At 45.2% G+C, this 12,071-nt stretch overlaps 1 protein-coding gene across 1 annotated transcript in view; it reads left to right on the forward strand.

Annotated features, from left to right (window-relative positions):
- The window catches only part of NFU1 (NFU1 iron-sulfur cluster scaffold), an 81,126-nt gene that overhangs the window by 17,963 nt on the left and 51,092 nt on the right, over positions 1 to 12,071 (forward strand). Inside the window, exons 2-5 of the mRNA XM_069766568.1 lie at positions 2,896 to 2,996; positions 4,294 to 4,429; positions 6,297 to 6,363; positions 6,438 to 6,552. Of these exons, the coding sequence (XP_069622669.1) occupies positions 2,896 to 2,996; positions 4,294 to 4,429; positions 6,297 to 6,363; positions 6,438 to 6,552 (419 nt within the window). The remainder of the gene's footprint in view (positions 1 to 2,895; positions 2,997 to 4,293; positions 4,430 to 6,296; positions 6,364 to 6,437; positions 6,553 to 12,071) is intronic.

Consider the following 12,071-nt stretch of genomic DNA (forward strand, 5'->3'; position numbering starts at 1 on the left):
ACAAATTTGTTTTGTGTGATCTGACCCCAGTTGCTCAGAAAAAACCTGAGCCTGCCTCCTATACCTATGGCGTCATTGCCTTCTAGGTCTAGAGCTTGATCCAAAAAGGGAATTTCTTCCCCTTCTGTTCTGGGTATAGGAACCTTTTATAGGTCCCTCTGTTGGATCTCCACTGTTCTCTATAATCAGGTTGTTTACGAGGTGGCGGCCTTCTCCGAAAAGGCTGAAATTTCTTAGGTTTATCCTCTGGAAATCCCTTTTTATTATCCAACGCGAACTCCAAGATGTCATCTAATGCCTGTCCAAATACCCTGGATCATGCAAAGGGAATGGCACACAATTTATTTTTAGAGGCGTTATCTCCCGACCAGGATTTAAGCCATATAGCTCTACGGGTTGCATTAGATAAAGTATAAAGTAAACTATTTCTAGCCGCAAATCTCACAGATTCGGCTAAAGTATCCGCCATGAAGGCTGTAGCCGATTTTATAATGGGAAGGGAAGAAATTATTTCAACACGTGGGGTTTTATTAACTAAATATTCCTCTAATTGCCCCATCCATATGAACATGGACCTTGCCACCGAAGTCACCGCAATATTAGCCCGTATCAGGGCTGCTGACGTTTCCCAAGCACGACGCAGGAGAATGTCCGCCTTGCAGTCCATGGTATCCCTGAGGCTTGATGAATCCTTAGAAGGAATAGAAGTCTTTTTTGTAACTTTAGCCACAGGTACGTCGACTTTAGGGATTTCTTCCTATGTCTTGATATCATCTGGGTCAAATGGTAGACGGCCCTTAAATTCCCGGGACATTACTAGTCTACGCTCTGCTTCTTTCCATTCTTGCAATATTGTCAGTCGGATATGTTCGCTTACAGGGAATACCGTATGTTTCTGAGATGTTAGACCTCCAAACATCAGATCCTGTCTGGATTTTGGACACGGCTCTTCCTTCATCTGCATAGTATTTCTCACCGCCTGCACTAGGTCTTCCGTGTCTTCCACTGGGAAGAGATATTTCCTTCCTTGATCCTGTTCTTCTAATGGAAGTTCTCCCTCTTCCTGATCTGAGCTCTTGGAATCTGATTCTTCATTTGACGATATATCAATGTCTTTCTGCTCTGGGTCCCATCTAGGTCTCTTGCGGCTCGGACCTGGACTAGGATGGTGCTGTTGTGATATGGTAGCCAAGGAGGCTTGCACTTCCTCCCGGAATAAACTCCTCATCTCCGACAGTAACGTTGGTTGTTCTTCTCTTACAACCTTGGAAATACAGGAGCTGCAGAGTGCTTTTTTGTATGCCTCTGGAAGCTTTACATGGCACATGGAGCAACGACTAGATTTCACCGAAGCCTTGCCTGTTTTTTTGCCGTTGGGAGGAGTGTTTATGGGATATCCTTATCCTAATAATACAAGAATAGGGACTGGGCTTAGTGTCTACATGTGAGTTCAGGTCTATTTGTGCTATGCTCACTTACCCCGGCATCCTCGCTTCTGACTTCGATACCCTCTTTTGTCTCAGGCATTCTGACACCTGCACAAGACTCCCTTTGCGCCAAAACAGTGACACCGATCGTTTGACCGCGAGTTCTGCACATGTGGACACCCGGCAGCCTGAACGCAAACTAAATCAAATTTGCCACCTGCTGCCCTCAATGCTGTGAACGCCGGCCAGGATACACCGCTGACGTCACCGGAAATTACATCGGCTATTTTCCCCCACTTACTTCCGCGTTCCACGATGTGAAACGCACACTGGGTCTCCGTCACCGGGAGTGACGCTCGCCTCTGTTACCGCCGACTCCTCTGTGCTCCTGTATGGACTGGATCCCGGCCGCTCTTCTCTGATATGGCGCAGAGCCGAGAGCCTCCCACCGAGAGGAAGCGGCTCTACTCAGGAGCCCGTTCGCTCGACTGGTCTCTGGGGCAGGGCGACTCCCCACCGGGAAGTTTCTGCCCTGGGCCATTATACAGTGGGAAGGATATTGGACCAGCCGCACAATCCCCCTGAGCCCTCCGGTAAGCCTTCGCATGCTGCGCTGATATCTCGTGTGTCCCTCCATGCAGGGACAGGAAAAACACTGACGGAAAGGGGGCGGAGTGGAACCTTTTAACCTCTCGTGTGTTTTTCCTGTCCCTGCAAGGAGGAGGGGACGTCCTCCTGGGTGCTGTCAGGGGGACGTCCTGGAAAACATGTTTTTGGTGAGGGTTTCAGGATCCCAAAGTTCAGCTTTGCTCCCACCACATAAGCATGAACACAGGTCACCAATACAAGACATATGTTCCTGAAAAAATACACATAGAAATGTAACGGCTGGGGGAGGTGAATTGGTCTGGAATAATTCACCTAAGACACTGATGGTGCATTGAGTTTGTAGGACACTGTTTAACTTTCACACTTTGCAAAATGCTTGAGCGACTCAATGGCAAACCAATCTCACACCTTGGTTAGCCACAGGCATTTGTCAATATGACACCTTTGTTGGCCAATGTTTAATTTGTAGGCATCACTAATTTAATTAAATGGTGCTAATTTCATCTGCTATTTTAGGTGACCAAGACAAGATGGTAAATCTGGAAAAATCACAAAAATAAATGACTTTCATATACTGCTGTATCATTATCATTACCAAATGCTTTGTGGGTACAAAACTCTGAAAAACTGCCAAAAGTGACATGATCTATGTCTAAAAAACCATGCAAAGAACGAAATACTGATGACAAAAAAAAGCCATGTGTGCATGAGATTCCTGACTTCTCATAGGCTTTGCTGGTACTGTAATAGCAGCTGAAAGTTGGCATAAAAACGCAGCAAAATGCCCTGTGTGAACTTGGCCTAATACTCTGAGTATATAAAAGTATTTGCCCTAAATCCTGCTCTTCTCATATTTCAGGTTGTATCGTCATGCGAGGACTTCATTTTATTCCACCCAAACGCTTCATCCGTTTGCTGCAAGGAAACCTCAGCTGCCATTCCGAGTCATTCAGAATCCAGGTATTTTCTGCGTGCCGAGTGTGTGCTTTATCAGCTCCGCTAGGTATCTAGTCTAACAGTCCACATACGGTACTTATCAGGTGATGGCAGTGGAGCCCCCAGGATCAGCCCACCATCTAATGTGTATGGGGGTCTTCCAACTCTTCCCCTACAGATGATTTTAGAGGGAGAAAAAGGATCCAGTCTGTTGATTTTCAACACTCGGTGCTTTTATTTGGGGCAGAGAAAAACCATTGCGCATTCTCTGATAGAGAAGACAGAGCCTGACTGCATGATGTCCCCCTGGTATGTTCTGTGCATATACTCGGGGGACCTGCCAATTACATGGAGTGGTGCAGGAAGAAGGCTGCAGAGGACGGTGCCAGACTAGTCATGTCTCCCCTACACTCCCCTTCTGGCTCTTCAAACTGTGAAATTATGTCCAATTTGCCTTTTTTTTGTGTTGTTGCAATACACACAAAGGAAATAAACGTGTAGAACAAAACGTGTAATTGTAATAATTTTCTGGGAGAAATACTTCTTTTTCTGGAACGGTTTCAAGGGTGCCAACACTTTCGGCCATGACTGTTTACGTGTGTACACAATTGAGAGGAGGGTCTGCGATAAAAAAAAAAAGACACCAGACAATGCTTTATGTATGCAATGAAATGGCTTAACCTGTTACCCAAGCCCCTTAAAGGGAATCTGTCACTTGAAATAATGCTATTAACCTGCAGGTATGGGGTTAATCTGCAGGATAACCGCGTTATTATGCAGCCCCTCTGTCTGCACACAACTGAATGCAAAGTGGAGAAAATAATCTTTATTCCCCGCCAGCACTCGGTTTCAGTCATGGGGGCGGCGGTGGTCCGGTCATTGCTCTGAGTATACAGAGCGGCCGCTGTAACCGCTCCCCGGCCCTGACTGACAACCAGCCACAATGTAGAGCCAGTGTCATGGGCGCAGTTACAGCGGCCGCTGTGTATGCTCAGAGCAATGACCGGACCACTGCCGCCCCATGTCCGAAACCAAATTCTGGCTGGGGGAATAGAGTTAATTTTCTCCCCTGCTGCTTTGGGCTATGTGCAGGCGCCGGGCAGCATAATAACACTACTAACCTGCAGAGAAACTCCATATCTCCAGGTTACCATCGTTAGTTCTGGTAACAGGTTCCCTTTAAAATCCCATGTGATTACCATAGTCTTCAGCAGTGGCGCACTACTTCCAGCGCGGTGTTCGGCTATTTTAGCAGATGAGTGGTTAGGGCTGAACCGCCATTGGACGCCATGTTAATATGCCTTTCTTTTTCCTCCCGTAGCACGATGTATGTTCATCCAAACACAGGACACCCCGAATCCCAACAGCGTCAAGTTCATCCCAGGAAGAGCAGTTTTGGAAGCGAGGACCATGGATTTCCCAAACCGTGCTGCTGCATTCTGCTCCCCGTTAGCCAGGTAATGGTCGCCAGGAAGAGCACAGCCCACAATGCTTATTTGGAAAGCAGTGGACATGGATGCTTGTATCCGATTCGATCAGATTTTTGATTAACGTAAATCTCCACTTTTTGTTATTCTGATATTTTTAACGTCTAAAGTTCTGTGCTGATTAATGTTTAAATATATCTTTCTAGCTTTCATATCTCCGCTTTTCTGATACAGAGCTCCAAATCTCCAGCATATACAGAGAATGACAACGTAGCGCGCTGGGGTTACCTGCAGCCACCACTAGAGGGAGCACTAAGGCTGGGACTGCACCGTGACCTGATCACAATAGTTAGATTGACAGCTCTTTCTCCGGACTTCTTAATTTACAAGAAATCTTGGCGGAGCGCTTCTGTGTCCTCTGTACGATGGCCATCGCCAGACTCCTCTCCACTCAAAACAAAAGGATCGGCCAATAAATTCCACCGGCCGGATCTTTCTCCTGACGTCATTTTTCTAGGGACAGTCAGGAGCCCCCCATACTAGACAGTCGGCGATCCTGCTGAAATTGGCCCATTCTGCAGACTTGTATTTATTGTGTATGGGGCCTGGACACGTTTTATTGGGCTATTCTTTAGAGATTGTGCAAATACTTAATAGGAGGAGCGGTTTTAGGACTCTATATTAGCCCAATTGAGTGTTTATATCACCTGTAGTGAGTTATCATATATCTCAGGGATTGAACAGGGAGGAGAAAGCACTATTTTTGCCTCTCCGCTGTTTTGATATACACCGCTCAGGCTGATTTATCTTTTTTATGCACGAATGCACTTTCACTGGTGGTAGGGTATATTTTACCTATCAATAAAAGTTAAATTTTAAAGGTTGTTTTTTTTAAGTTAGTCAACTTCCAGATTTGCAGCATAGAAAACCTTGATATTATCAAAATTGCAGCAAGCAGCCCAGTAAGTGACATATAGCTGGAATCATCATGCCGCTCTCAGATAGGAAAGTAGAAACCCGGTGACAGTTTCCCTTTAAGTCTATGCAGGAAATTTGAGGCTCTGAATCAGAAAAACAAAGCTAAGACCACAATAAAGATGGACTCACATTTGATTAGAACTGCAGAGTGAGTCACTCGCTACTTTACCCGGAAATATTGCTGTAACTTCTGAAAGAGATGACCTATTGTCTTGAAATTTGGACTGTACAGACCTTGGTTCACGAGAAACTGATGTTTTAAAGCCAGTGTTGAATATGTCAACCGTTTGCATCCAAGCTCGCCTGCACCCGCCGCTCCGTATTGTTGAATGTATTCCACAGGAGGTCTGGGGTCATTGCCTGAATTTCTCGCTGTATGTTCTCTCGGAGTGCCCGTAATGTTCGCGGATTGTTACTGTGCACCTGACCCAAAGGAAAATATCCGGCGTTATTAAATCAGGAGATATTGGTGGCCACAGTCCCTTGGAGATTACTCTGAAATCAAAGAAGGCTTCATTGCACGGTTTGGACGGCAGATTTGACGCCTCTTTAAGGCCTCCAATTCTCCATTTAGTTTTCTCAAGGAAAACACTGTTCTCCAAGCTGTATCTGTACAGTGTTAATAAATGAAGAAGAAATTCGGCAGTAGCAAAATGCAAGCACCACACAAACTACCGGCGCGCAGAAAGGCAGCAAGTCTATCTCGTAGTGGAACGAGTGGCGGGGCAACAAGTCGGCGACACCACTCGGAGCGAGCGTGTTTCTTGTACCTGACGTTCATTGCACTCTCACTTTTTAGGAACCAAAGCATATGCAGTCCAAATTTCAGTACGGGCAACCGGGTAAAGGAGCGAGTGAATCGCCCTCTACTATATTTGGATTTATATTGTAAAGTGCGTTTGGTTTTTTTTATCTGCAGGCATCTCTTTAGAGTTGAAGGAGTTAAAAGCGTTTTCCTCGGACCTGATTTCATTACAGTTACAAAGGTAACCTCATTAATAAGTGGGGGGCACTAGGGACGTATGACATGATCTCCGTTATAACATTGGCCCATTACTAGGAAGGTGAAGAGCTGGACTGGAACTTGATCAAGCCTGATGTCTACGCCACCATCATGGACTTCTTTTCGTCAGGTCTACCTGTAATAACCGAGGACGCCCCTCGCAGTGAGACAGGTAGGGGGATTATTTATCCACTGGAATGTAAAATCTAGAAGCATCATTTTCATAGTGTGTATTTGCAGAATGCCTATGATTTTGGCCAATCAGTCCCTCTTGGCCATAGTGTGTTAGACAGATGACAAAGACTTTAGCTTTTAATCATTATCTGTCACCAGGTTTCCCTGATATAAATTAATGGTATCACCGTTAAGTCTTCTTGTACAGCATTCCCCCACAGCTCAAAGAAAATACCTTGTATAATTCTCCCGTGCTGTATGCTAGTCGCCCTGGTCACGTCTGATGGGGGTCTTTTGTCTGCACTGTATAGCCTGTGCAGCTGAAGCCCAGGTCTGCGCAGCCGGCGCCTGCGTATTACAGGACGTTGCCCGGCTGAAGGCAGAACAGTGTGAATCGTGCATGCGCAGATCTGTGCTTCATCTCCATGAGCTCAAGATTTGCAGCACTGGGTGGATGTCATAGGCGACGTGATCCACGTTCATCAAAGCGGGAAGAAAGGAGGTGCCCAGCACAGACCAGCACCGCTCATCCGACTGGACCGTGTGATTAGCATGCGGCGTGGGAGAGTTATAGAAGGTACCGTATATTCTGTCTTTTGCAGACAGCTGGGGGCTTAAAACTGCGGAAAACCTGGTGGCACTGTCCCCTTTAAAGGAATTGTGCCGCTGATGCCTAATACTGGTATTCGGTGTCCGACATCACTCCAGTAATGCACATAATTTATTCTGGGTTATTCAGAAGGAGAGGAAGCGGTGTAAAGCTTGTCCGTGTGGCCTGGGAGCACTCCATAGTATATTCTCATGATCTTCTCAAAGATTATTCCATTTCTTCTCATTTCTGGCCTCTGCAGTATTGTGTCTCCGCTGCTGCAGAACATAAAAGTACTGTTGAGGATATTGCACATCAATCTGTTCATGGATAATGGACACGAATTTTCTTCTCATAAAGAAGTTCTGCAGTACAGTAGCTGAGGTTTATTATAAGTACCTGTACATAATGAAGCTTACAAAAGATCACTTTGCAGTTATGCAGAAATATATATACACTGCTTCAAAAAATAAAGTGAACAGTAAAATCCCACATCCTGGATATCAGTGAATGAAATATTCCAGTTGCAAATCTTTATTTAATACTTAGTGAAATGTGTTGAGAGCAATAACATATAAAAATGATCAATGTAAATGAAAATTAATATCCCAAGGGAGGTCTGGATTAGGAATGATGCTCAAAGTCTAAGTGAAAAATCAAATTACAGGCTGATCCAACTTCAGTGGAAATGCCTCAAGACGAGGAAATGATGCTCAGTAGTGTGTGTGGCCTCCATGTGCCTGTATGACCTCCCTACTATGCCTGGGCACGCTCCTGATGAGGTGGCGGATCTTCTCCTGAGGGATCTCCTCCCAGACCTGGATTAAAGCATCAGTCAACTCCTGGATAGTCTGTGGTGCAATGTGGCGTTGATGGATGGAACGATACATGATGTCCCAGATGTGCTCGATTGGATTAAGATCCAGTCCATAGCGTCAATGCCTTCATCATGCAGGAACCGCTGACACATGAGGTCTGGCATTGTCCTGCATCAGAAGGAATCCAGTGCACCTGCATATGGTCTCACAAGGGTTCTGAGGATCTCATCCTGGTACCTAATGGCAGTCAGGCTACCTCTGGCGAGCACATTGAGGGATGTGGGGCACGCCAAAGAAATGCATCCCCACACCATTACTGACCCACTGCCAAACCGGTCATGCTGGCGGATGTTGCTGGCAGCAGAACATTCTCCATGGCATCTCCAGACTGTCACATCTATCACATGTGCTCAGTGTGAACTTGCTCTCTTCCGTGAAGAGCACAGGGAGCCAATGTTGAATCTGCCAATTTTGGTGTTCTTTGGCAAATGCCAATTGCCCTTCCTGGTGCTGGGCTGTAAGTGCAGCTCCCACTTTTGGATGTCGGGCCCTCATGGAGTCTGACAGTTTGAGTAGACACATGACTGTTAGTGGCCTTCTGGAGGTCATTTTTCAGAGCTCTGGCACTGTTCCTCTTTGCACAAAGGAGTAGGCAGCGGTCCTGCTGCTGGGTCGTTGCCCTCCTGCCTCCTCCACATCTCCTGGTGTACTAGCCTGTTTCCTGGTATCTGCTCCATGCTCTGGACGCTGTGCTGAGAGACACGGCTACCCTTTTGCCACAGCTCGCATTGATGTGCCATCCTGGATAAGCTGCACTACCTGAGCAACGTCTGTGGGTTGTAGACACCGCCTCATGCTACTGTATTGTACCTCTAGGGCTGAGAGCAATGACAAAATGCAAAAGTGACCAAAGCAACAGCCAAAAAGGATGAGAACAGAGACATGGTCTGTGGTCCACCCCTGCAGAACCACTCCTTTGTAGGGGTTGTCTTGCTAATTACCTATCATTTCTATGTTGTTTGTTCCATTTGCACAACAGCAGGAGAAATTGATTCACAATCAGTGTTGCTTCATAACCGGACAGGGTGATGTCTCAGAAGTGTGATTGACTTGGAGTTAGTGTGTTGTGTAAGTGTTCCCTTTATTTTTTTGAGCAGTGTATATGTACAGTTGGCCTTCAGCTTTCTAGTCCGAGAACTCCTCCTTCTACTATTCTGGAATGATCCCATATGAAACAGGGACACGTTTAGTAAATAGCTTGCATATATTAACCCATTATCTACCAATGTCCTTTTTTTGGGACACTGTTGTGAATTCTGCTTTTGGGTTCCCTCCAGTGGTTGTAGGTGGTAATGCAGTTGTCCCTGAGTTGCAGTCCTGGTCAGGTGTTTCTGCTGATTGCAGTTCTGACTGGGGTATTTAGGTGTGCAGGATTCATTAGTCCTTGCCAGTTGTCCATGGTTCTGGGAGGTTTTGGATCTTTGTCTGGTTCCTCCTGCCTTGCTGCCAATTCAGCAAAGATAAGTGTCTGGTTTTTGTTTCTGTGGCACACATGCTGTGTGCTTAATAATTCTGTGCTATTCATTTGTTTTCTCTTGTCCAGCTTAGACTGTGTCAGTGTTTTCTCAGTCTTGTTGGATTCTCTGGAGTTGCAGATATACGCTCCACATCTTTAGTTAGATGGTGGAGTTTTTGTATTTTCTGCTGTGGATATTTTTGGAAGGATTTTAATACTGACCGCTTAGTATTCTGTCCTATCCTTTCCTATTTTAGCTAGAGTGGCCTCTTTTGCTAAATCCTGTTTCCTGCCTGCGTGTGTCTTTTCCTCTACTACTCAGTCAATATTTGTGGGGGGCTGCCTATCCTTTGGGGTTCTGCTCTGAGGCAAGGTAGATTTCCTATTTCCATCTATAGGGGTATTTAGTCCTCCGGCTGTGTCGAGGTGTCTAGGATTTGTTAGGCACACCCCACGGCTACTTCTAGTTGCGGTGTTAAGTTCAGGATTTGCGGTCTGTATAGTTTACACCAACTCCAGAGAAAGTTCCATGCGGCTCCAAGGTCACTGGATCACAACAGGACACCTAATCTTTAGCTTCTAGCAACTAAGATTTTACAATTTTTATAATTCAGTCCAATTTTTTGTGTTGTGTTTGTAAAATGAATGTTTTCAAAATAGGAAATCATGTCATTGTCATTTTTAATTGAATATTGGGATGCCCTTTTCTGAAAAATCCGTACTTGTAAAAATTTTAATTTGGCAAGTAATAGGTTAATATATACTTGTATTAATGAGAATCTGTCAGTAAAATCAAACCTTCACTCCCCTCCAGTGCAGGTGCCGTTCCTGCGCTGTCAGTGCCAGGACTCGTGCGACCTTATGTCACATGAGCACTGCAGCCAATCAGCCGCTATAGCGCTGCTTCTCTCTCACTAATTCTGTTTCTCTGAGGAGTAGACAGGAGAAGTGAGAGCGTAGCTGCCCTATAGCGGCTGCTGATTGGCTGCAGTGCTCACGTGACGTAAAAGTGTAACACGTGACCCAGGAGATCAGGCACTGGAGGTGAGCAGAATTATCAGGAAAACTACTTACCGTAAATATATTTATAAAGTTACTCAGCTTGTCATGTGGAAAAATCTGTCCAATTGTGTTTAAAGCTAGATGTTCACTTTATAGAAATTTGTGTGAAAGGAGGAATATTCCAGAATTCTGTACAAATTGCTTCAGTGTCTCACGAACCATTTTAAAGGGAATGTGTCACCCCTGGGACATATATGACCTATTAACCCCTTTACCCCCAAGGGTGGTTTGCACGTTATGGACCGGGCCAATTTTTACAATTCTGACCACTGTCACTTTATGAGGTTATAACTCTGGAACGCTTCAACGGATCCCGGTGATTCTGACACTGTTTTCTCGTGACATATTGTACTTCATGATATTGGTAAAAAATTCTTTGATATTACTTGCGTTTATTTGTGAATAGAGATATATCACACAAAATACTTAATAAGTAACATTTCCCACATGTCTACTTTACATCAGCACAATTTTGGAACCAAAATTTTTTTTTGTTAGGGAGTTATAAGGGTTAAAAGTTGACCAGCAATTTCTCATTTTTACAACACCATTTTTTTTTTTTAGGGACCACACCTCATTTGAAGTCATTTTGAGGGGTCTATATGATAGAAAATACCCAAGTGTGACACCATTCTAAAAACTGCACACCTCAAGGTTCTCAAAACCACATTCAAGAAGTTTATTAACCCTTCAGGTGTTTCACAGGAGTTTTTGGAATGTTTAAATAAAAATGAACATTTAACTTTTTTTCACAAAAAATTTACTTCAGCTCCAATTTGTTTTATTTTACCAAGGGTTACAGGAGAAAATGGACCCCAAACCTTGTTGTACAATTTGTCCTGAGTACGCTGATACCCCATATGTGGGGGTAAACCACTGTTTGGGCGCATGGGAGAGCTCGGAAGGGAAGGAGCGCCGTTTGACTTTTCAATGCAAAATTCACAGGAATTGAGATGGGACGCCATGTTGCGTTTGGAGAGCCACTGATGTGCCTAAACATTGAAACCCCCCACAAGTGACACCATTTTGGAAAGTAGACCCCCTAAGGAATTTATCTAGATGTGTGGGGAGCACTTTGACCCACCAAGAGCTTCACAGAAGTTTATAATGCAGAGCCGTAAAATCATGTTTGATCGCAGTGTGTCGGGGGTTAATGTGTCGGGGGTGGTCCGTGACCGCTCCTGGCACATAGTGCCGGATGTCAGCTGCGATAAGCAGCTGACACCCGGCCGCGATCGGCCGCGCTCCCCCCGGGAGCGCGGCAGATCGCCTATGACGTACTGTTCCATCGTTGGGAAGTAGGGCCCACCCCACATGGACGGAATAGTACGTGTAATGGCAGAAAGGGGTTAATATGGGCATACAAGTAATAGAAATGTTACACTAGTTCTACCTGTCTGCCTCATATTAATGGTCTTGTTGCTGAGAAATGTTATATTCTTTGTTAATGATTTCTTGCAGATTCCGGAGCGTGCGGTGCCTGAAAGAAATCCCTGCCTCCTGTCTTCTTGCACCCGCGCCCTGCACTCCCT

This window comes from Ranitomeya imitator, chromosome 4 (assembly GCF_032444005.1).
Source record: "Ranitomeya imitator isolate aRanImi1 chromosome 4, aRanImi1.pri, whole genome shotgun sequence".
NCBI lineage: Eukaryota > Metazoa > Chordata > Amphibia > Anura > Dendrobatidae > Ranitomeya > Ranitomeya imitator.